Source organism: Mastigoproctus giganteus, chromosome 2 (assembly GCF_048544385.1).
Source record: "Mastigoproctus giganteus isolate SK-2022 chromosome 2, ASM4854438v1, whole genome shotgun sequence".
NCBI classification, from domain to species: domain Eukaryota; kingdom Metazoa; phylum Arthropoda; class Arachnida; order Uropygi; family Thelyphonidae; genus Mastigoproctus; species Mastigoproctus giganteus.
Window position 1 is genome coordinate 126,557,843 of NC_143576.1, and position 26,935 is coordinate 126,584,777.

Genomic DNA, 26,935 nt, shown 5'->3' on the forward strand with positions numbered 1-26,935 from the left:
TGCCCCAACAAGTGTTGAGGTAGTAGTAGTAGTAGTGGCATGTGATGCAAGAAAGCAAGTGCAGCATCAGCCAAAAAAAAAAAAAAAAAAAAATCACACCATTCACTCCAAATGCCTGTCCAGTTCCTCCTTAAATTTATTTAACCTATCAACTTCCACAACGACAGATGGAAGTTTGTTCCAGCAATTAACCACCCAACTGCAAGTGCTTGCCAAGCAGAACGGTGCAAGAGAAGATGGCTCTGGATTAAAGCCTCCAAGGACCATTTTACATTGCTGTTAGAAGGAATGCATCAGAAGTTCATAAAATGCATTCCCTCGTGGATTATCACTCCAAAAACCCATGTTGTATGTCGGTCTGACAAAATAGCTTGGAATACAGCAGCTGTCTTTGAATTCTACTTTTACCGTGAACTCTGCCGTGAATTGAACGCTTATTGTTATATTGATAAAAACATTAATGTTATGTTCCTGCCACCAAATATGGCATCCCTTATTGAACCTATGGATCATGATGTCATTGTAGTTTTCAAAAGTTATCTCCGGAGGACATTTATGCAGATGGTTAAGGATACAAATGTCGAAGATCAACTTTCTGTAGATGACTTTTGGAAGAACTATGACATCAAGAAAGTGATTGACAACGTTGGAAATGCACGGGCAGAAGTTTCACAGCCTTGTATGCAGGGAGTTTAGAAAGAGATTTAGTCTGATGTCATTGACTCTCATCACTTTGATCCTAAAGTTGAACTTTCTAATTTAACACATGAAACCATTGTAAGGAGAGTTGGATTTGAAGATGTAGATGAGGCCAATGTGAATGAGTTGCTTCAATTCCACAAGGGGGAGCTCATCAGTGTGAATCTTCTCAAAATGGAGAAGGATATTAAACGAAGATGATGATGACCCCTCTGTTGTTGAGTCTGTTAAACACTTTTCAACAAAGCAAATGGCTGAATTTTTAAAGCACATTGAATCTGCCACCCATCAGCTCTTTCTTGATCATTTCTTCAACAGCTGAAAATCGTTCGTCCACCGATCCATGGCATATATCAGTATTAGCTGATTCATTATCCACTTAAATTAATTACAGTATCAGTGTACTAATTGAATCAGAAATATAAATAAATGCATTTCTTTCTAAATTTTAGATAGCTATTTTTCATGGGTAAATATATTGGGTTGGAATGCATCCCTATTTTAACCCTGTAAAAGTCAATTCACTTTGATTTATCTTTACGGGTGATTTCTTGGAACCAATTAATTGCGTAATGAAAAGTCTGAAAATAAAGATGGCATTTTGCAGATTTTTCAAATGTAAACGTGTGGGCTGAAGTGACCGTGACACTTCAGTGAAGTGACAATTAGAGCAAGAACAATCATTTTTGTCACTGCCAATGGGTAAAATAGTATTTTCCTAACTTTTCTGATACTTTTAATTCCTTACAAACCTGTCCCACTACCCTTCTCTCTCTCTCTCTCTTGCTTCATGTGTTACCCAGCTATGCCTATTTTTAATTTTTTTATACCTCCTCCTGCCATCTTTGGTATTTTGGTAATTAGCACTTTTCCATTTACTTCTTTCCTCCAGTTCTCTCATCATGTCCTGTGTTATCCATTGTTTCCTAGCTCTTACCCCTTGTTTGTATCCAATTTCCTCTTCAGCATTTTCTTTATATTTTCTCTTAAACTTAACCATTTACCATTTTTACTTTATTTATTCAGTCATCCTTTTCCAGTAATAGCTTTTCCCTTCCTTCCTTACTTATTGTTTTTATTCTCTCCATGTTCTGTCTTCTGTCTTTCTTTCTTTGTCCTTTTGGTTCTGTCTTCATTCTTACAAGCATCAATCTATCACTAATATATTTCACTTCTTTCAGACAACTGCTTACTGAAAACTACTCCTACTCCATTCTTACTGCTCATTACATCCAGAATGTATAACCCTTACCCATTGCTTCTAACATTCCCTTTCTCATTCCATTTTGTCTCATACGTTATAATATCTATTTTACCTCATTCCATTTCCTATTTCATCTATTCTGATTTAACCATCCTATCATTGTCTTAATATTCAAATTACTCAAGTTTCTCTTTCTCTTCCCAACATATCCACTATACACCCTACTTATAACTTCGGGGCCTGACACATTTGCTCATTGCCATAGTCCCACTGCCAGATCTCATAACTCTTAAGTTGTATGCCATATTTAGAAATAAAATAGTTGGGGTGGTTTCTCATTGCCTTCCACAAAAATTTTTAAATTTATTTTTAATTCAGAAATTTTTGGAATTTCAGTTCTTTAAATTTTAAATTCCCTGGAAAACAGGCCTCTAGCTTTGGGTTGCATAATCATTAAGTAATTTCATTATGACTGTACATTATGACTGTACAGAAATTCAAGTCTAAGCATAAAAAAAAGTGTGCACATGTAATTTTAAAATTTCACATTCTTAATGGTATTTTATGCACAGAAAAATGGAACAACTATTAGGACCATATTTGTATTGTATGACTGTAATTTTTTATTTTCAGTTAGTCTTTAGTACAAGGTTCTTATCCCTGGATCTGCACAAGTGATGGTCAGGTCTAGCTCCACCTTCTGCTTCACATTGATCACCACAATTTTTCATTAATGAATGCTATTTTACTGTCTATTCCCGTGAATAAATTTGTTTTCTGATTTGATTAAAACTAGTGGCATGCGAGAAAATAGTTTGACAACTATCCTCCCTTTGGCACTGGTTTAAAATCAGGAAGTAACCCTTTTGCTGCTGTTTTAAAATCAGGAAGCAGTTTTTCTTCCAGGACTGGATCTTCCCACTTTGAAGCAGTGGGCAGAGCTAGATGTGCCCATCACTTGTCACAAAGATCCATGGGTAAGAACCTTATACTAAAGGCTAAACTTATTTTCATATTTTTTAAAATATCATGTAAAAACCACATCATTTTTTAAATATTTCCGTTTTTAATTAAAAATTGAAAAATCACTTATAATAAGTATTATAGTGTGTTAAGGAAATGTGATATACTGGTATACTGCAGTCAGTATTAGAAAAAAAAAATCAAAAAAAAATTTCCATAGAAAAACAAAGTTGGCTATCTGTCAGGTCCCAGACGACCAACCCTCTTTTCAACAAACTATTGTGTGACCTCTGCAGGCTTAAAATTCCACAAAAATTTTTAAATTTATTTTTAATTCAGAAATTTTTGGAATTTCAGTTCTTTAAATTTTAAATTCCCTGGAAAACAGGCCTCTAGCTTTGGGTTGCATAATCATTAAGTAATTTCATTATGACTGTACAGAATTATTTAATGTTTAAATTCCCTATTAAATGATAACACTACCCAACATGATTAAATTCTATACATAAAACTGGTCAAGTTTTATGTATAGAATTTAAAATCAATCATAAAAATTTCCTATCCCGTCTCAGTTTTAAGATATAGATAGATAACTGTATTCTGTACAAAGATATCATTACTGTTTGAAATACAATTTTTAAATTTATTAAATTTTGGTTGGTTTCGTTTATTTGGCTAAAAGTTAAGTACGTCATTACTGTTCTTGCAATATAGCATATTTTGATTTTGATGCACTTTTCCAGACAAGTCAGTATTTTTATTAATTTTATTACACCATTCAACTGTTCAATATATAGTGTATGATAAACTATGCTACAAGAATTCATCTTCTGTTCAAATTTGCCAATTGCTTTTACTGTCTTTAGGTTAACACATTGTTAAAATGTAGAAGACAAAGCACAGAACTTGCATCAATCACCCAGACACACAAACATAGCAGACCTTCTGCTATGTTTGTGGACACTTAACCCCAAAAACTCAGAGGAAGAAAATATACAATCTCACAAAAGTTTTTTTGCATATCCATTGTACTTTGGCTGCAAGATCAGTGACCAAGAAAAAAATTGGGCTCCAGGTATCTGTTGTATTACTTGTACAATGAACTTAAGGCTGTGGTTATATGGCAAACTGAGAGCATTACCTTTTTCCGTCCCTATGGTGTGGCGCAAGCCCAAGAATCATTTCGATGACTGCTATTTCTGCATGACAAAAATAAAAGGTATTTCCAAAAAGAGCAAGCACTGCATCAAATATCTCATGAGCAATTAGGCCAGTACCACACGGTAAAGAACTGCCAGTATCTGTGCCAACAAAATCTTGGGATATTGGAAGTAGTGATGAAGGTACAGAAGAAATCATTTTACTAGCTGTCGTGGAACCATGTACTTCACATGATTTGGACTACGAGCCAGAAAAAGAAAAGGCCCCACACTACATTGAGTAAGAAGAATTAAGCGACTTGATCAGAGACTTGGGCTTACCTTAAAAGAGAAAGCTGAATTACTCGGATCCAGACTACAACAGTGGAACTTACTTGCCAAAGGTACAAACATTAATCGTAAGTGAAATGAAGAGTTTTCAAGATATTTTGCAATGGAAAACAATGTTAGGTTGAATTAACCCCAGGGCTCACAGCTGGTGAGTATGAGCTTGGCAAACCCAGGGTCCTGAGCTGGATATCATCATTCTTCTCTTTCTTGGTGATTCCTTTCTACTTCTCTCTCTCTCTCTCTCTCTCTCTCTCTCTCTCTCTCTCTCTCTCTCTCTCTCTCTCTCTCTCTCAGGGTAACTTGGGAATTTTTTTTGCTGGTACAGCATAAGTCTCAGGCTTCCTTGCCACCATATGGCTAATAATAATAATAATAATAATATGTGTCTGCAAAAACGTCGTTGGTCGTATGCACGAACTGAACATTGATCACAATACCTCTGAATGGTGTGTGTTCATTGATGCATCAAAGCTAAGTTTGAAAGCAGTATTGCTTCATAATGGAAATACTTTACCATCAATTCCTCTTGTTCATGGTGTTTACCTGAAAGAAACTTACTTTAGTATGTCCCAGATTCTTGCTACTATACGTTACAATGACTATGGTTGGAATATTTGTGGTGCTCTCAAAGTGATTGGACTGCTTGTTGGGTTGCAAGGTGGTTTGTGGGATAGTCATGCAACAGCCAAACACTACATCATACAACACTGTGACAAGAGAGATCAATATATATTCCTGGCAAAAGCAATCTAAAGTATGTTCCATTGGTTGATCCACAAAAGGTTTTTCTTCACCCTTTACACATCAAGCTTGGACTCATTAAGAATTTCACTAAGGCAAGCACTGCATCAAATTGATATGATTGAAATGATAAGAAAAAGAAAGCAGAGGATTCACATATTTACTGAAAATGTTTCCAAATTTATCTCATTCAAAGCTGAAGGAAGGAATTTTCATAGGTTCTCAAATAAGAAATCTCTTAAAAGATGAAGAATTTCAAAGAAACCTGAATGATGATGAACTGGCTGCACGGAGATCTTTCAAGGCTGTGGTACATGGATTCCTCGGAAAGAGAAAATAAGAGAGCTATGAGCAACTGGTGACAAACTTGCTGAAATGTTACAAGAACATGGGGTGCTGAATGTCATTGAAAATGCATTTCCTTCATTCCCATCTGGATTTCTTTCTTGAAAACTTAGCGGATATCAGTGATGAACAAGGAGAGGTGCTTCCACCAGCACGTATCTGCAATGGAAAAATGATACCAAATCACTGGTACTGTTGGTTCCTTAAACGGAAAAGCAAACTGGAGTATAAAAGGAAATCATTGAGTGGGAATCATGTCTAAGTAACATATATTGTGTATAATCATTACAACCATGTATGCTGATATTGTATAAAAACAAGGTATTTAAATAATGCATATATCTTTTGATGTAGTTGTGACAGAAGTAAAAGATGGATATTTTCATAATATTAATTTTGTTCAGAATAACCAACTTTTGTTCCAGAGGTATGATGAAAAAAAAAAAATTTTGTCGGGTAATGTAATTTATCTCAATTTTAATAAACTAAGATAAACCCTTTTTTGAAAAATATTGTGATTTACAGCTTGGTTAATAGAGTTCAGAGGAGTTACAGGTAGGCTTGAAAGTTCAGAACAGTTACAGTTAGGTTTGAGATTTCAAAAGGGCTAAGAAAATAAGAAAATGTTTGGGAGAAACCAAATCAATAACTCCAGTCTGTTAATTCATACAGATGTTCCATTCCCACGTCATGTCTTTTAAACAGATATTTCTGTGGACATTGTTCTTCTGAACTGACACATATAACTTCATCTCTTTCTTATAAACCATCCCAAACATGTGCATTAGATAGATAGCAGCCATTCAATGATTGAACTTTAGACCCATGTAACATTTTTTCCATTGAACAACTTTTGTATGTTCCTGAAAATTACAGTCTTCTAGAAGAATTTCAATTCATTTTCATCAATTTTTTTGTTTGTATCTCACTCTATAATTCATTTATAGAACTAGAGTATATTTCTGCATCTACCATTCAAAAGAAAAAAAAAACGAACACATCTAAAACTGCTAATTCAAAGTTATGCTTAATCACTTTTTGTAGTATATAAAAAATGACCTTTTCCATTATAGGTACTGCTAATGGAGGTTGTAGCAGCAGCAGCAGCAGCAGCAGCAATAGTCAAAATAGCCCTTTGAGCAGGCCAATGCAGCGTAAATTAGTTACATTAATTAATTGCCAACTAGTTGAAGAAGAAGGTAGAACAAGAGCTATGCGTGCAGCACGTTCGTTGGGAGAGAGATCTGTGACAGAACTAATACTACAACATCAGAATCCTCAACAGTTATCTGCAAATTTATGGGCTGCCGTTCGGGCAAGAGGATGTCAGTTTCTTGGACCAGGTTAGTACTAGAAGTAGTAAAAGAAAGAACAAAAAAAGTTGATGATAATAGTAGTGAGTTCATCTGATGTGGTGATTGAAAGGTATGTTTCTAATGCTGGTTCTGTTCTACAGATATATAATATGGGCACTGCACTACATCCTTGGATAAAGTGCATTTATTGGACTTGAGAATTTGGAATATAACATACAAGCCTTACCTTATGTTATGGAAGCTACTTAATTTTCTTTTCCAAAGAAAATAAAATAAATCATTATTTAACAATTATAAGCAAAACAATCAATAAAATTGCTTATATAATTCACTGATGTGTGTGTGTGTGTGTGTGTGTGTGTGTGTGTGTGTGTGTGTGTGTGTGTGTGTGTGTGTGTGTGTGTGTGTGTGTGTGTGTGTGTGTACAAGGGTGGGGGTGAAACTACCAACTGTGGTCTGATTGCTGTAAAAATAGAAATGAAGTGGTTAACAAAAGAACATATATTCTGTGGTGAGAAGATTCTTGATTGGCTGTATTGCTGGTTTGCGATATCAATGCATTGATGAGTTTGCGAGGCTTGAAAGACTTCATGCCTGTGATATTTAAACTGAATGATAAGCTCAGTCCTCTGGTTATTGAGACACTGTGATGAATTTTAATAGGGCAAGCTGTTAGTTGGATGGTGTTCACTTGCTTGATTGAATCTCCACATCATGATGGCCTAAGAGGTACTGTTTTGACTTATTAGAATTAATTCTTACTGCCCACATTAAGGAGGTTGGCAGGCTGCCTCCATTAATTGCTTGAGCATTAGCTCTTTAGCATTAGCATTAGCATTAGTAGAGGCATTTGATGCAAGAAAGCAAGCTTATGCAGCATCAGCCAAAAAAAAAAATAAAGTAAAATAAATAAATAAAAAATAACCACTTCCACTTCACCCCTCTGTTCGTTCGAAATACCTGTCCGGCTGAGCCTTAAACTTATTTAGGCTATCAACTTCCACGACAAGGGATGGAAGTCTGTTCCACCTACCAACCACCCGCTGGCTAAAGGCAAATTTCCGCACATCTATCCTACATCTGTCTTTCCTCAATTTGAACTTATTCCCTCTCAGGTGATTATTCTGAGCAAGAGGAAGAATCCCATCAGCATTGAGCATGCTCAAACCATTCAAGGCTTTGTACACCTCTATCAGATCACCTCGCTGGTGCCTAGTCTCCAGACACTGTAATTTGCAAAACTTTAGCCTTTCTTTGTAAGAGCACCCCTTTGTTCCATTCACTAATCTTGTTGCCCTTCTCTGTACTCGTTCCAGCAGCTCTACATCCTTCTTGGAATGAGGCATCCAGACCTGTATACAGTACTCTAGGTGTGGCCTGACCATTGCCTTATACAAGGGAATAATCACCTCCTTATCCCTGCTAGAAAAATTCCTATATATCATTGACAATACACCATGAGCTACTCTTGCAGCCCGTCTGCACTGCTCAGAGAACTTCATATCTGCCTGCACAACCTCCCCCAGGTCCCTTTCATTCTCTACCACTGTCAGTGTAGTACCACAGAGTTGATACGTTGCTCTGGGGTTGCTGTTTCCCATATGTAGTACTTTACATTTGTTAATGTTAAACTTCATTTGCCACCTCTCAGCCCATCTGCTCAACCTTTCCAGATCCTGTTGCAGCAGCATAGTATCAGTAGTGTCCTTAACAACCCTGCCAACCTTGGTATCGTCTGCAAACTTGGACATTAAGCCTGATACACCATCATCAATATCATTTATAAATACAGAAAACAACAATGGACCCAACACTGAACCCTGAGGAACTCCACTAATAACATTAGTCCACGTTGAGCAGTGTCCATTGATTACCACTCTCTGTCTTCTCCCCCTCAACCACCCCTTTATCCATAGCAGCAATTTGCCTCCAATGCCACACTGCTCCAATTTGTGCAGCAGTCTTCCATGTGCAACAGTATCAAAAACCTTTCTAAGATCCAAGTATATAATATTAAAGTTATTCCCTGCATTCAGTTCTTTTGTGACTGCATCATAGTATCCAATCAAATTGGTCAGGCAAGACTTCCCCTTAACAAAACCATGCTGTGTCCGAGCTATAACTGAAGTCTTGTCTAGATGATCCTGCAGTGCTTCTTTAACCAGTGCCTCCATTAATTTTCCGGGAACAGAAGTTAAACTCACAGGTCTATAATTACTTGTGTCAGCCTTTGATCCTCCCTTGTGAATTGGGGTCACATTTGCACATCTCCAGTCCATGGGTACCTCCCCTGAGTCCAAGGAAGCTCTCATAATTATGGCTAAGGGTTTGCTTACTTCCTTTGCTGCCTCCTTTAATATAACTGGATAGATTCCATCCACCCCAGGTGCCTTTCTTGTGTTTATCTTCAACAATTTCTCCTCCACTTGACTCTCAGTTATTACAAGATTCTCTAGCTTACTGCTAGAGTTGAATACACCTCTGACATTCCCCTCGCTGAATAACTATTCATGTGTGAATGTCGATGCAAAATATTCATTTAGTTTGTTAGCTACTTGAGCAGGGTCATCAACAGTTGACCCATCGATATCAAGTGGACCAATCTGATTCATCCCCTTCCTTCTAGAGTTTACATAAGTAAAGAACTCCTTGCTGTTTTTCTTCGCATCCCTTGCCAAGGATCTCTCGTAATCTGCCTTCGCCTGCCTAACCTCCTTTGTAACTTGGTTACAGATCAACTTGTATCTATCATAGGCTTCTGTGTCACGTGTTAATTTGTATGTATCCCATGCATTTTTCTTCTCTGCCATATGTCTCATTAGTTCATCTGACATCCATTTAGGCCTAAATCTTGAACAATATTTCTTAGTTGGTATGTAAAGCCTAGTAGCTTGCAAGATAAGTTCTTTGAATGCTTCCCATTTTGAATTTGCTGTTGGTAACATCATCAGTTGATCCCACTGTATAGAATTTAAATACTGTCTCCCTCCATCGTAGTCACCTTTACGAAAGCAATACCCCTTCCCTTTACCCCTAATGGTAGTTACCTCTTTGAGTAACTCCCACTTCAGAACGTTGTGATCACTGCTACCTAGTGGTTCATTTATCTGCAGATTCTTAATGCATGAAGAATCATTACTGATAATCAAATCAAGAGTATTACTCCCTCTAGTTGCCTCCTGAACATGCTGATGTAGAAAGCAATCATCCAATAAATCCACAAAAGCCTTGCTAGTGTGTGAGTGACCAGCCCCCAAATTCCAGTCAATATCTGGGAAATTAAAATCCCCCATTATAAGACTCTCTGATTTACTGGCCCACTCTATTTCTCTGTACAGTTTCTTATTATAGTCATCAGAGTCATTAGGCCTATAGCACACTCCTACTCTCAATTTTGATCTCCCAGTACTTATGTCACACCAAACTGACTCGACACTGCACTGTCCAGTGATGTCGACTGGCTTCACTTCCTTGGATTTTATGTGTTTCTTAACTAATAGCATAGCCCCTCCTCCCTTCCTATCCTGTCTATCCTTTCTGTAGACATTGTACTCCCCAAATTCCAGTTCTGCATTCCTTATATCTGTGTGACACCATGTCTCTGAAATCCCAACAATATTTGCCTTTGATGTTTTGAGAAATAACTCAAATTCACCAAATTTATTTACTAAACTCCTAGTATTGGTGTACACGCAAGTATAATGCACAATCTTTCCAGGGCCGAATTGATCGACAGGGCTCTCATCATATACTCCCTCCTATCGTGTCTGGGCAGAATTGCAGACACTTGCTCTTGGGCCATTGAGATTTTGGGAACCACATTCAAGCTGATGAATGCTATCCATGGTAGATGACATTAATCAACAACACTCAGTAAGCCTCTCAGCCTCATGATCTCACTAGAAACATATCCCAGTTGTCTACCTAATCTAATTATGTTCTGCTACATATGTGGCAGCTCTGTTGTCAAAAATAAATAAAAAAAATAATGCAGAGATATTACAGAATTTTTTAAAAGATGTGTTGTGTGTATTTTTGGATGAAACATGGTGACTAAGATTAGACAAATTTTGTACAAGTGTGTGCAAATTTTGTTTTGAGCCCATGTATTGTGCAATTGAGGAAATGGAGTCAGGTAAGAAAAATATCTCTGCCTTGTGCTATACCCATGATCTGGCATGAACTTAGAAGCCATGGAGATGATTGATATTTTTTGCTTATCTAAAATAAGAAAAAATTGTCAGTTATTGTAAAGCTAATCTTAAAAATAAGAAAAGGACATTTCATATCGTAATCTATCATCTACTAGAAGCCTCTTATGCAGTGGACTAGATCTGCCTACACTTCATCCACCAGAAACTCTCAACACAAGTTCATCAGTTTCCAGCATGAAAAATGTATATGAACCACAACTGTTCACACAGAACAACCTAAATGATTTTAAATTAAATTTTATAAAACACCCAAACCATGAAATTAATACAACAAAATAATTAATGCTCTTTATAGGATTATGGGTAAAGCAAGGTGCTAATATGCTCCCATGAACCTCACCACCCCTATATCAAAATGAAGAATAAAAATAAATATAGAAGTCTAAAGAATAAAAAGAAAATGAACCAAAGCAACAGTTACTCCTGGGGGTGTGAAACAGCATCTTGTCTTACCCATAACTCTATTAACAGCATTAATTATTTTGCTCTATATTTTTTCTTTCATGGTTTAAGTGTTTTTTAAAATTTAATGTCAAATGACTTAACCACATTTTCATTCCCCATAATAAATTATTACTATAAACTAAATGATTTGTTGAAAAGTTTGTTTCATAATCTTCTACAGTCTTCTTTCTCCCCTTTCTGCCCCCTCCCTCCAAAGACACTTCCTTGATATAAATAAAATGTTAGGAAGCAAACTTATGCTATGTAGTACTATCAGCAATAAAAATAAAAAAAGAGAGAGAAGGAAAAAAAAGTTCAGTTATTCTAAAAAAAAGTTTTGGGAATTAGCAATATCCTTGCACTTGCTTTATTTACCTGTTGTTTCTTCCCTCATCTTCTTCAATGTGCCATCTCTTTTCAGAAGTTGGCTGTCATTGCAATGGACGTACATGAGGTAGAAGCCCCCTCCCTCCAAAGACACTTTCTTGATACAAAGAAAATGATGTTAGGAAGCAAACGTATGCTGTGTAGCATCAGCAATAAAAATAAAATAAAAAAAGAGAGAGAAGGAAAAAAAAGTCCAGTTATTCTAAAAAAAAGTTTTGGGAATTAGCAATATCCTTGCATTCGCTTTATTTACCTGTTTCTTCCATCTTCTTCAATGTGTTATCTCTTTTTAGAGGTTGGCTGTCATCTTCGCAATGGACGTACACGAGGAAGAAGCCCTCTTTTCTCTGATCAAACCACTCTCTGAGGTTTGCCAACCAAGATTTCCTTTTTTTCCTTTGACTGCCTTTTCCATTGATCTTGCCCTTGATTATCATTTGCAACATCTTATATTTGTCATTCCTCATCATATGTTCTAAATATTTTAGTTTCCTCTCCTTAATGGTGGTAGTTATATCGGTATTTTTCTTCATTCTTCTCATGATCTCATCAGTTCATGATACTCCTAACATTTGTCTGTAGCACCACATCTCAAAAGCATTTGTCTTATTCTGGGTCTTCTTTTTCAGTGTCCAGGTCTCAGCTCCATAAAGGAGGACACAAAAGTCCTAACATCTCAGTATTCTTGTTCTTAAAGGAAGCATAAAATCACTGTGGCATAGAAGATTCTTCATTTTAAGGAAGGCAGCACGTGCTTGTTCAATTCCTTACTCAGCATACGTCCAAGATAATGATAACTTTTAACCCTTTCAATTTCTTCATTATTGATTGTAATTTTTCTTACCACTGATCCCATGAATTTTGTTTTCTTGATGTTTAACTTCAGACCAAAATTTTCTCTTATTCTATTTATTCTATCCACTAATGATTGTAAATCAATCTCAGAAGTGGCTAGCAAAATAGCATCATCTGCATATCTGATCATGTGCACAGTATTGCCATTAATCTTTATCCCTTCTGTACATCCCTCCGTAGCTTCTTTAAAAATTTCTTCAGCATACACGTTGAACAGTATAGGTGATGGAGTACAACCTTGATGAACTCCTCTTTTAATTTCTACCTCTTCTGACTTTTCTCCTTCTATGTATACTTTTGCTGATTGTCCCCAATAAAAAATTCACAAGTATTCTGATGTCTTTGCCATCAATTCTAATCTTCTAGAATTTTGAACATTTTGTCATGTCTTACACGATCAAAGGCTTTCTCATAATCCAAGAAGCAGATGTATACCTCTTGGTTCACATCTCTAAATCTTTCTACTAGAGTTCGACTGAACTGCAATCAGAGCTTCCCTAGTACCCAGTCTTCGCCTGAAGCCATATGGAGAATCACTAAGTATTTCGATTGTGTATAATCCTTAGAAGTATCTTCAGTGCATGGCTCATCAAATTAATTCTTCTAAATTGAGAACATCTATTTGTATTCACACATTTGGGAATGGGTATAAATGACGATCTCAGCCATTCTCTGGGCATTTCTCCAGTGTCATAAACCTTTTTGAGCAGATCAACCAACACATCCACTTTAATTACCTTTAAAAGTTCTGTCAGAATTTCATCAGGACCACTTGTCTTTATGGTTTTAGCATAATTAATCACTAAGATCACTTCTTCCTCCATGATACTCGTTCCTTCCACATTTTCCACTCTGTCGAACTTTTCATTTCTGTTATCATTAAATAATTCTCTGATATATTCTTGCTAGCATTCAAGTCTTTCTTCAACTGAAACTGCAATCAATCCATTCTTATTTTTTAGAATTCCATTACCAGTTCTGAAGTGTAGTCCTAGTGCCTCCTTCAAGACTTTTGAATTGTTGAATTGGTCATGTAGGGATTTCAATTTCTCAATTTCTTCACATTTGCACCTCATCCAGTTTTCCTTTGCTTCTTTTATTTTCTTCCTGATTTCCGTTCTTATTTTTTTGTATTCTGCTGGGTTGTTTTTGTTCTGTCTTCTCTTTTCCATTAGTTCCAGTATATCACTCGTCATCCACTTCTGTTTTGCTTTTTGAGGTTCACTTTTCAGATGATTATCTGCCACTTTAAGTACAGTCTCTTTAATTTAACTCCATCTGTCATTTATATTCTCTGGGAGGATATAATTCAGTTCGTTCTCCAAGGCATCTTAGATTTTCTTTTTAATATCTTTGTTCTCTAACTTTTGAAGGTCAATCTGTTGCTTACCCCCTTTTTTAATAAGTTTTAACTTCGCTTTCAGTTCACTAATTAATGGATTATGATCAGAACCTATATCAGCACTTGGATATGTTCTTACAAGCTTCACACAATTTTTAAAGTGATGGTTGATGATGACAATCAATTTGATTTCTCACAATATTGTTTTCTCCATAACTTGGAGATTTCCATGTATATAGTCTGCATGGGGGCAGCTCGAAAAAGGTATTTATTATTACTAATTCAAATCATTCCTCCTGCCTAGCCCAAACTTTCCCACAATCCCTCTACATTCATCAGCACCAACTTTGGCATTATAATCACCCATAATTAATGTGTTCTTCTTTCTTGGATAATTGTAACATCAACTCAGTTTGTTCATAAAATGCCTCGATCCCCTCTTCACATTTGTTGGCTGTTGGTGCATGTATCTGAATTATATTTAAGTTGTAAAGTTTAGTTGATATTTGAATCATCATCATACTCCAAAAATCCAGCTCCACTTCTATGATTTTGGTCATCAGTGCCCGTGTAATAAAACATACCATTTTCTGTAGCACATTTACCATTGCCTAACCATCTGACCTCACTAACACCAAGAATATATATATTTTCAGTCTGTTCATTTCTTGAGTTAAATTATCATGTTTTCCTGCTTCATATAGGCTTCTCACGTTCAAGGTCCCAATTCTAAGTGATGAACAGTGGAGATTCTTAGCACCCTCTTCCCATTCAAAGGTTGCCATGGGCTGAGGGCCAAAACTGTGTTTTTGTCCGTCATGGCTAGATGATGTCCTGGGGAAAATAGTGTGATGCTTCCTGTTCCTTTTCACACCACAGTAATACTGTCAGTGGTCAGAGTGACCATGCTTGCATTCATACAATGCTGCCAAACAGATCTCAACTGATCCTTGCCACCAATAGTTACTGATGATGCTACTGCCCATCATCAGGAGGCCGACCGGGCTAGCCGGTGGGTAAAGTGCCTGCCTGGCAACCCAAAGGTCGTGGGTTTGAATCCCGCCTCGGGCTTGGATCAAAGTACTGCAAAAACCTTGGGAGGTGCATTATGGCCACAGAAGCCGATGCGCCAACAACTACCAAAAAAAAAAAAAAAAAAAAAAAAAAAAATCATCAGGAGAGACCCATTATCTGGCTCCTCAACTCAGTCCTTTCCAGCTTGGGAGACCCAGCTGGTAATTAAATTACCATTCTTTGTATCATTGAAGCACATAAACTCCCTCCCCACATCAAGGCAAGTCTCTTTTAAGGGGTGGTAAAGTTTCTTCCATCAAATTTGTTTAAATCCTTTCTAAACTGGGATTAATTTCCAACCTTCACAAGAGGCAGGAGTTTATTTCCAACAATCACTTGCTTGTCAGACAGGTAATACCCATATCCCCTCTCAATTTAAATTATTATCCCCCCTGTTGTATAAGTCAGCCACATAGTTAATTGTAAAGTTGCACTCAGCATTTAGTTTACTTAACCTCTTTAAAGCCTTAAATCGATCAAGCCATCCTCAAATGGCTTACTTCCAAACACTACATTACAGAACCCATCTATCTTGATAGCCGACCGGGCTAGCCGGGTGGGTAAAGCGCCTGCCTGGCAACCCAAAGGTCGCGGGTTCGAATCCCGCCTCGGGCTTGGATCAAAGTACTGCAAAAAACCTTGGTAGGTGCACTATGGCCACAGAAGCCGATGCGCCAATAACTACCAAAAAAAAAAAAAAAAAAAAAATCTATCTTGATAAGAAGACTCCTTTGTGCTTTAACCCAGATTATTGCTCTTTGTACCTTTCCAGCAGATTCACATCTTTTTTAAAATGGGATTTCCCAGCCTATATGCAATATTCAAGATATAGCCTAACCATTGCTTTTTATAATGAAATAACTTCCATTGTATAAAGCAATACTCTTCTTACTTTCTCAGGAAGAATTTTTAAAAATTTCATTTCATTCTTTTCTCAGGCAGATTCATTTGTGCACTATTATTTCTAGATTAATAACTGCATTATGAACTCTAATGAACCAAGTGAGTGAAGACAGTTCATTGATTCCGCCATGCTAGCTTGAAGGTGTTTAATTTAATAAAGAGAACATTTGTGTTTCTGTTTCAATTGTACATTTAGTTCACTTAAAGGGGACATGAAAAACCTTCAGTCATCATCATCCAAATCTGTTATACCTGGTGACTGTAAAAGTCATGAAGGTAGGTAGAACAGATTAATCCTTTTGGACTATCAGCATTCCATTTATTATTTTCCTCCATTTTGTTCAATTTCTTGTTAGGTCTTAGGAGCAGGTGAATCAATAGCATGATGATATTGATTCACCTGCTCCTCTGCATTATAGTGTTAATTTTTTTCCCCCCATTATCTCTTTAGCTAATCTTCCTTATTCCATTTTTTATATATGCTTATACATCTTAAGTTCACTTAACTTACTTTTTTGATTGGATATTAGTTACTCCAAGATATTTTCACCTGTTCTTTCCATTTATTTTTCATAAAACTCTAATTTCTGTAGATTCTAATTATTGATCAATTCCTTTATTTCTTACTTAGCCCTCAGATCCACAAAAATAAAAAATAGGCAGAAAAACTATGTTAATTCAGCTAATTTCTCTTTTACTCCAAATGAATTTGTTTATCTGGCTTCCTACACTTCCTGCTTTATTTGTTTTTTTATTTCCATGCATACACTGTTGTTTTCATTAAAGGACTGTTCCTAGACACGATGACGACTGATGACTAAATTAGATCGGTTTTATCACCCGGTCTGTTGTAGGCAGTTGAAGTGATCAGATGAGTTTTAAGTTGGCTCCAATGGCTTAACTAAAATGAATTAAAATCAAGTGTCTGGTAAACAAAATTTTTGTGTAAATTTAATTTCTGTAATTTTTTGAAATTAATTTCTGCAATACTTTGTTAATTTAAATTCAGTAATATATTGAAATTAAAATTTTATAATCTTTCTTATGTTCAAATTTTACCTAAGTTATGGTTTTTACAAGATCCACTTTTCAGTGCATCATCCAAGCACACTATGACCCAGGTGGAAATGCTTCTGGGCATTTCCAGTGTCATGATTTGTTACTTATATAGCTTGTAGCTTGTATTCTAAGGTCAGTCTTAGTAGACAAACCAAGCTCAACTGATGATTCTTTTCTTTGCACCCTGGTGCACTGTGGCCATAGATGTTGATGCGGCAAAAAAATCCCCAACTAACCAACCAACCAACCAGTCTTTGCACTCAATCTAAGGACCAACCTCAGCTTAAAACTTAATGCAATACTAGAAGAATTTGAGTCACTGAAGAAACAGGTGCTTGCCCTAGGAAAAAATGTAACTGGGAGCTCGTCAGGGACTCAAGTATCTCGTGACCTGCCAAGTGATGCATCCCCGATTTTGTCCCAGAACAGAATAGTCAAGTGCGTACTGCTCTTGTTGAAGGAGATTTAGTTTTATTGGGTAACAGAAACTCTGTTGTCTGGGAAATGGGTAACATTTTTTATAATAAAGATAGGTGGACCAGAACCAGAGTGTGTTTGTCCAAACAACAATTGATGATGTTACCAACAGATTGTTAAATTTTAAGGGGAAGTAAAGAAATTATTATTATTTGTGTGGGGGAACGATATTAAACAAATCATGGCCTGATGATTTGTTATATAAATATAGAGCATGCTGAAAAAACTGCGAATTAGGTCAGAATGTGTATGTGTCCAGACATGATAGGAAGGATTATATGCTGAAAGCCCTATGGATTAACTTAAGACTTGAGGGACTTTGCAAGGTTCTGGGGAAAATTTTTATGAGCATGGCCTGCACTTGTAGGTAGAAGGAATCTATTTTGTAGAGATGGTATTAATTTGAACAAAGGTAGTAGAAGGGTGTATACTAGTATCATTGAGGATACAATAAGGGTTCAGGAAGACTGCTAGTTAGTGGAGGACAAGGGTAATATAGACACATGTATCTGATGATATTGATCAAAGTAATGCACGCACATGTGCGCGCACGCGCACACACACACACATGCACACACTTCTCAAAGATTCTTGTTTATTGGTGCAAAAGCCAATGTTGATAAGGTGACAAGGTGTTCTGAAGATGGGAATGTTTCAGATGAGCAGGAAGATAAAGTCAGAGAAACAAGCCTGAATTAAAGGGCGTTTCAGAGAATACTTACTCTTAACAGGAGTGTTGTCAGTAAAATGGTGAATTTGAACTCACAGTTAGGACAACTAATGTTAACATAATAAGGCTAACAGAAATGTGGTGCCACCCAAAAATTGGAGATGATGAGCTCTGCTATGGTATGTATAATGTATTTACGAAAGATAGCGAAGACAGAAGGGGTGGTGGGGGGCGGGGTCATATTTCTTCTCAAAAGCAGTCTGAACATGAAAAGAGTTTTTGCTGGGTCAAAATTTATGCCTTCCGGCATAGAATTTGTGTGGTGCGAGTTAGTTAGAAGTAAGGGTATAATGAAAATGGGAGTAATCTATATACATTAGAGTATAGTTTGAAAAACTATGCTCTAATGTATGACAGAGCCCTTGGGCTCTGCCATAGTTATCTGGGACTCCATGAGGAAATTTTAGAATGTTAATATTTTTTTCTAAAACTATAAAATCGAATCAGAATATGCTGTACATAAAAGTAAAAATTAAATTTGACCTTTTCTGAGTGACCTTGGACTGTCAATGTGCATGTTATATATGTAAAGAGCATGCATGTGCTTGGTACATGTGACCTTGGACCTCATTTTTCAAGGATTTCATACTTTTTTATATTAAAATAAAGGCTTACTAGTGTATTTATTGCTAATTTTCATATAAATATATTGGTCACATGTTCTCTGGTGTCCATGAAAATACTTTTGAAGTGCCCAAGATATAAGAAAAGTTTTTAGACAAAGTAATAATTAGTTGTCACCCTTATAATGGATAAGTGGCTGAATATCAGTAATAAATTAGGATGGTGGATTTTTGGCTGCTGTAAAGGGATAGGTATTTTTTAATTTTTAACGCATTCTTCGTTATTTAACATAGTACATTGTGTTTTCCGGAGATATTAAATAGGTTTAGTAGCATTCATTAGCTTCTTATTTTGAATTTAACCAGCAATTTTTGGAAGTTATGACTCCCGGTTTTGGCGCCAATATTGTTGAACTAGCCACCATATTGTAGTCGATAAGAAATAGCTTAACGGATATATATATCTCGAACTGATAGCGAAGGTATAAAGTAAAACTAGATAGCGTAATACGAAGCACTGTATTAGAAATCTGTTAGCTTATTATAGTATTATCAATTAATCAAAAATAATATTAATCTTATTAAATTTCATTGTTAATTAAATTGTATTTAAATGGAAATCATGACCCAGACTAGAGCTGTGAAGCAAAAATCACAGACTAGCGAGTGTGCTGTGGCTCGGAGGAGAAATGAAGGGGGCGATTCTCCAAAGCATTACAGTCTTAAAAAATGTGCGAAATGTGAAATGTTTGCCGACCTTTCTAAAACAGGACATGATCTAGCCAAGGAGGATGCCTTCGTGTGTGCTAGGTGTCTGGAATGTCAAGAAATTAGGTGCTAACTCAGCGTTCTGATGAGCATCTATGAGAGCTTGAGGTGTAAGGTAAATTCCCTTGAAGAAATTAATATGAAGGGCCCATCAGGCTCTCAGCTGCTCAGCTCAACGACAGAGCTCACTCCTGTACATCAGGCAACACAGAGTTAATCTCCAAGTTAGAATGTGCTGGTCCAAAAGGAACTAGTTATTGTCAACAATAGAGTCAACAACAATATTATCAATATTGTTGGTGACTCTATTGTCAGGGAGATGGGGAATATACTATGTAAGAAGAATAGGTGGAACAGGACCAGGGTATGTCTGCCAGGGGCAAAAGTTGATGATGTTGTAGAGCAGATATCATATTTTCAGAACACAAAAGGTGATATTGCTGTACACATTGAAACTAATGACATTAAGAGTAAGAGATCCGCAGATTTACTCAAAAAGTACAGGTCAATGTTGGAAGAAAGTCGCGAATTAGGGTTGAATGTGAAAATGTCTACAATTCTGCCCAGACACGATTGGAAGGAGTATACGAAGAGAACCTTATCAATCAATTCGGCCCTGGAGAGATTGTGCAAGGCTCAAGGGGGTAGAATTTTTTTCAGCCTGGTCTGTGCTTGTTGACAGGTGAGACTGCTTCTACAGGGATGGGATACACTTAAATGGAAAAGGTGCAAGAATATTTGCTGATGCTATCGAGGCAGTGTTAGTTGGGTCGGAAAACTGCTAGCATGGTGGGGGATACACAAACTAAAAGGTTAACAGTGGCCGCAGAGGCAGAGGCAAAAGTGATTCTTGCACTGCTTCTATTAGAATGGGTAGGAGACTGGAAAGCAAGGTAATGGAGATTTCCAGGACTGCTGGGAGCATAGTGGAACAAGTAAATATATCGGCTGTGTTAGGGTGGCTAAGAGAAGGAACAGGTGCATGTATACTTGCATACACCAATGCTAGGAGTATAGTTAATTAGTTAATAAATTTGATGAGCTTGAAGTGCTAGTCAAGACATCAAAGGCAGATATTGTTGCGATATCAGAGACGTGGTGTCACACAGATATAGGCAGTGCAGAGCTGGAATTTGGGGAGTACAATGTGTATAGGAAGGGAGGAGGGGTTATGCTGTTAGTTAAGAAACACATATGCGCCTCCATAGCCAGGTGGGCAGGAGCAGCAGTGCGTAGCACACACACTTCTGGATTAGACTGGGGTTCGAGCCCGTGACCACCAAATATGGAGGATGCAGAAAGGTCAGGAATGACCACCGCATATCCCCAGAGCAATATGGCCTTAGTTGCTAATGCCCTTAAAAACCAAATAACAAACAACAACAACAAGAAACACACAAAATCTAAGGAAATGCATCCAATTGATGCTGGTAGACAATGCTGTGTTGAGTCTGTTTGGTGTGAAATAAGCACTGGGAAAGGAAAAATGAGGGTAGGTGTGTGTTATAGGCCTAATGAATCTGATGAGTATAATGAGCAATTTTGCAGAGAAATAGAGTGGGCCAGTAAATCAGAATTTCTTATAATGGGAGATTTTAACTTTCCAGATATTGACTGGAACTTGTGGGTTGGTCACTCGCACACTAAGAAGACTTTTGTGGATTTATTGGATGACTGTTTTTTACAGCAAAATGTCCGAGAGGCAACCAGAGGGAGTAATACTCTTCAGTTGATTGTCAATAGTGATTCTTCCTGCATTAAGAATCTGCAGATAAAGGAACCACTGGGCGACAGTGATCACAGTGTACTGATGTAGGAATTATTTAAAGATGTAACTACCATCAAGGCTAAAAGGAAGGTTTTTTGCTTTCATAAAGGTGACTACAGAGGTCTCAGACAGTTTTTAAATTCTGTACAGCGGGATAAACTGATGATGTTACTAACAGTGAATTCTAAATGGAAAGCATTCAGGGACTTAAATTTGGAGGCTACTAGGCTTTTCATTCGAACTAAGAAGTACTGTTCAATGTTTATGCCTAAATGGATGTCAGATGAATTAATGAGGCTAGTGGCAGAGAAGAAGAATGTATGGGATGCATATAAAGTATCAGGCGACACAGAAGCCTATGGCAGGTATAAACTAGTCTGTAATCAAGTCACAAAGAAGGTTGGGCAGGCGGAGGCAGATTATGAGAAATCTTTGACAAACGATGCAAAGAAAAACAGCAAGGAGTTCTTTACTTATGTAAACTCTAGAAGGAAAGGAATGAATCATATTGGGCCACTTAACATAGATGGGTTGACTATTGATGATCATGCTCAGGTAGCTGATAAATTGAATGAGTATTTTGCATCTACATTCACACAAGGAGTTATTCGATGAGGGGAGTGCCAGAAGTTTATCAAATGCTAACAGGGAGCTAAGTGATTTTGTAATAACTGAGAGCAAAGTGGAGGAGAAATGGTTGAAGTTAAACATAAGGAAGGCCCCTGGGGTGGACAGATCTATCCAGTTATATTAAAGGAGGCAGCAAAGGAAGTAAGCAAACCCTTAGCCATAATTATGAGATCTTCCTTGGAATCAGGGGAGGTCCCCATGGACTGGAGGTGTGCAAATGTATCACCAATTCACAAAGGAGGTTCAAAAGGTGACACAAGTAACTACAGACGTGTTAGTTTAACTTGTGTTCCAGGGAAAATAATGGAATCACTGGTTAAAGAAGCATTGCAGGATCATCTATACAAGACTGCAGTAATAGTTAAGACAAGACTGCGGTAATAGTAGGAGTGCCTCTGTAGCCAGGTGGGAAGGAGCAGCTGTGCGTAGCACATGCTTCTTGATTAGACCAGGGTTCGAGCCAGTAACCACCAAATTCGGAGGATGCGGAAAAGTCGGGTAATGACCCCCGCATATTCCCGGAGCAATATGGCTTTAATTGCTAATGCTCCTAAAAACCAAATAACAAACTGCAGTAATAGTTAAGACACAGCATGGGTTTGTCAAAGGGAGGTCTTGTCTGACAAATTTGATTGGTTACTATGATGTGGTCACAAAGGAACTGAATGCCAAAAATAATTTTGATATCATATACTTGGATTTCAGGAAAGCTTTTGATACTGTTGCACATGGAAGACTGCTGTACAAATTGGAGAGGTATGGCATCAATGGTAAGCTGCTACAATAGATAAAGGGATGGTTGAATGGGAGACAACAGAGAGTGATAATCAATGGACATTGCTCTTCGTGGACAAATGTTATTAGTAGAGTTCCCCAGGGTTCGGTGTTAGGCCCATTGTTGTTTTGCATATTTATCAATGAGATTGATGAAGGTATATCAGGTTTAATGTCCAAGTTTGCAGATGATACAAAGGTTGGCAGGGTTGTTAACAACAGTAATGACAGTATGCTACTCGAACTGGATCTAGATAAGTTGGAAAAATGGGCTGAGACGTGGCAGCTGAAGTTTAACATTAACAAATGAAAGTACTGCATATGGGTAGCAATCACCAAAGAGAAACGTACCAGCTGGGTGGTACTACACTGAGGAAAGTGGAAAGTGAAAAAGACCTGGGGGTAATTATGCAGCCAAATATGTAGTTCATTGAGGAGTGCAGACAGGCTGCCATGGCAGGTCATGGAGTCTTGTCAATGATAAATAGGAATTTTGCTAGCAGGAACAGGGAGATGATAATCCTGTTATACAAGGGAATGGTCAGGTCACACCTACAGTACTGTGTACAGATCTGGAGGCCTCATTTTAGAAAGGATGTAGAGTTGCTAGAACGAGTACAAAGAAGGGCAACAAGATTGGTGAGGGGAACAAAGGTGTGCTTTTACCAAGAAAGGTTTAAGTTTTGCAAATTGCAGCGCCTGGAGAGTAGGCACCTGCGAGGTGATCTGATTGAGTTGTATAAGGCCTTGAATGGGTTGAGCAAGCTGAATGCTGATGGGATTTTTCGTCTTGCTCAGACTAAGAACCTGAGGGGGCCACAGTTTCAAATTGAGGAAAGATAGTTGTAGTATATATGTGCGGAAATTTGTCTTTAGCCAGCTCGTAGTTGATTGGTGGAACAGGCTTCCATTTTTTGTTGTGGAAGCTAATAGCCTAAATAAATTTAAGGCTGAGCTGGACAGGCATTTGGATCGAATGCAGGGATTAAATGGGTGGCGCTTTTTTTGGCTGATGCTGCATAAGCTTGCTTTCTTGCATCGTATGCCTCTACTAATGCTAATGCCAAATCTGATACGAATAAAAATCTCCCTAGGTTTAATACGAATTCATCGGCGTTATTGTAGTGTGCAAGCGCTCCAACACAGGATGATGCAAGAAGTACCGAAACAAGAAGGAAAAGAAAATATGATGAAAGTTTTATTGAATATGGTTTTACATGGACAGGTAATGAAATTGGACCTAGTGGGTTGTGTGTCGAATGTGAAACTGTGTTGAGTAACAGTAGTTTGCATCCAGCAAAGTTAAAACAGCATCTAGAAACCAAACACTCCCAATTAAAAAATTGAACTTCTGAGTATTTCAAAAGAAAGTGTTTGCAATTAAATGCAAGGAATGCAACATTTCATTTGTTTGTCCATCAGGATGACAAAAGTGTTCTTATTGCTTCATATCGTGTTAGTTACCATATTGCAAGGGCAGGTGAAGCTCATACAATTGCAGAAGATTTGGTAGAGTGCACAATTGATGAGAAATTTCATAAAAACATTAACTCTGTGCCCCTTTCTGATAACTCAGTTTCTTGAAGAATCAAGAATATGTCAGCAAATTGCTTAACGGAGTTAATAAGACGAGTAATAGCTAGTCCAACCTTTTCACTTCAGATAGACGAATCAACAGGCATTGCAGGTGTCAACAGATGTTGCTTTTGTTTTTTCGCAATATTCACAAAGCTAGTTTGAAGATGACATACTAATTTGCAAGTTTTTGCCTACTCAAACAACAGGCGAAGAAATATTTAAACTGATCGATTTGTTTATGGAAAAACATGGGATCCAAAGGCAGCTTTGCTCAATTATTTGCACTGATGGGGGCTGCAGCTATGATTAGAAAAATTTCAGACGCAGTGGCATGCATAAAAAAAAAAAAACCCGGAAATCGAGAGTATCCAATGCTGTCTTCATCGTCATGCACTTGCATTGAAATGAATGCCAGAAGACTTAAAAAGAGTTAATGGGTGATGTCATGAAAATAGTTAATTTTATAAAATCAAGAATGCACAATGCAAAAATCTTCAGTTTACTCTGTGAGGATATGGGAAGTTTGTATAAAAATTTGCTGCTTCATACTGAAGTCCAATGGATTTCTTGAGGAAAAGTGCTTGCTCGGTTTTACAAACTGCATGAGGAGATAGGTTTCTTTTTATCTGAATGCCATTTTGAACTTGCTTACAAATTAAGAAACAAATGCTGGATACAGAAAGTGGCTTATCTTTCTGACTTATTTGCCTATATAAATGAAGTGAATGCTACAATGTAGGGACCAAGGTAACGTACTTCAAAGTTCAGAGTAAAATGGAAGCACTTCAATGTAAGCTAAAACTTTGGGGTGAATGTATACTTAGGGAAGGACTTGATTGCTTGGAAAATCTCGGTGGTTTTTTACTTATGAATGAAATTTCCTTAAGTGAAGATGCAAAAGTTTTAGTCTTGCAGCACATATCTGATTTGTGTACAACTATTGGGGAGTTGTACACAATTGAGGACAAAATTGTGTATTCAAGAGAAATTTGAGTATACCGAGTTATGCAAAGACATTTGAAAGAGACTCAGAGAGGACATAAGAAGATTTAACGCAAGAAAAGTAGAACAAGTAATACAGAAAGACAAATGATACTTAAACTGAAGAATAGCAATGGTGTACTTATAAATAGCAGAGAAGGCATAATTCAAATAGTAGAAGACTACTATAGAGAATTATACAAGGAGCGAGGGAATGATGCCAGCAGTGGGGAAGATGGATCGCAAATTAGTAATACATACGACTTACCCAATATCCTTCATGAGGTAGAACATGCATTGAAGAAAATGAAGAATCAGAAATCCCCAGGGGAAGATGAAGCTACTGTAGAGTTGTTAAAATTGGGAGGAAGAGACATGGCACAAAAACTGGCAAGACTCTTCACAAAATGCAATAGAAGAGGTGTAATGCCTAAGGAGTGTACTAATGCAATCATAGTTTTGCTGCATAAGAAAGGAGATAAATCAGAAATTGGAAATTATAGACCAATTAGCTTGTTATCCCACATCAACAAGTTGTTCACAAGGGTCATTACTAACAGATTAGAAAGAATACTTGATGAGAATCAACTGAAAGAGCAAGTTGGCTTTAGGACAGGATTCTCAACTGTGGTCACCTTCATGTAATATCACAGCTAATGTTGAAAGCAAATGAATATAAAACACCATTATGCCTGGCATTTGTGGATTATGAAAAGGTATTTGACTCCACACAGCATAAGGCAATGTTTCGGGCACTAGAAAGATAAGACCGATGTTGAAAAAAAGCCATTAATTAGGGTTGAATTTGAAAGTGTCTGCAATTCTGCCCAGACACGATAGGAGGGAGTATATGATGAGAGCCTTGTCGATAAAATCGGCCCTGGAAAGATTGTGCAAGGCTCAAGGGGTAGAATTTTTTTCAGCCTGGACTGTACTTGTTAACAGGAGAGATTGCTTCTACGGGGATGGGATACACTTAAATAGAAAGGGTGCAAGAATATTTGCTGATGCTATCGAGGCAGTGTTAGGTGGGTCGGAAAACTGCTAGCTTGGGGGGGAGACAGACTAATAGATTAACAGTAGCCACTGGCAGAGGTGAAAGAGATTCTTGCACTGCTTCTATTGGAATGAACAGAAGCCTGAAAAACAAGATGCAGGATATTTCAAAGACTACTGGGAGTCATTGCGGTACAAGTAAACGCACAGGTTGTGTTAGGGTAGCTAAGAATAGAAACAGATGCATGTATACTTGCATGTACACCAATGCTAGGAGTTTAATAAATAAATTTGATGAGTTTGAGGTATTGCTCAAAACATCAAAGGCAGATATTGTCACTCACACACTAGCAAGGCTTTTGTGGATTTATTGGATGATTGTTTTCTACATCAGCATGTTCGGGAGGCAACTAGAGGGAGTAATACTCCTGATTTAATTATCAGTAGTGATTCTTCATGTGTTAAGAATCTGCAGATAAAGGAACCACTAGGTGGACGTGATCATAGTGTGCTGAAGTGGGATTTACTCAAAGAGGTAACTACCATTAGGGGTAAAGGGAAGGGTTATTGCTTTTGCAAAGGCGACTACGATGGACTGAGACAGTATTTAAATTCTATACAGTGGGACCAACTG

The 26,935-nt window shown here is 37.3% G+C and overlaps 1 protein-coding gene across 1 annotated transcript in view; it reads left to right on the plus strand.

Annotated features, from left to right (window-relative positions):
- Positions 1-26,935, plus strand: part of roq (RING finger and CCCH-type zinc finger domain-containing protein roquin) — a 711,471-nt gene that overhangs the window by 68,076 nt on the left and 616,460 nt on the right. The window contains exon 4 of the mRNA XM_090390025.1: positions 6,574-6,785. Within this exon, the coding sequence (XP_090246151.1) occupies positions 6,574-6,785 (212 nt within the window). The remainder of the gene's footprint in view (positions 1-6,573; positions 6,786-26,935) is intronic.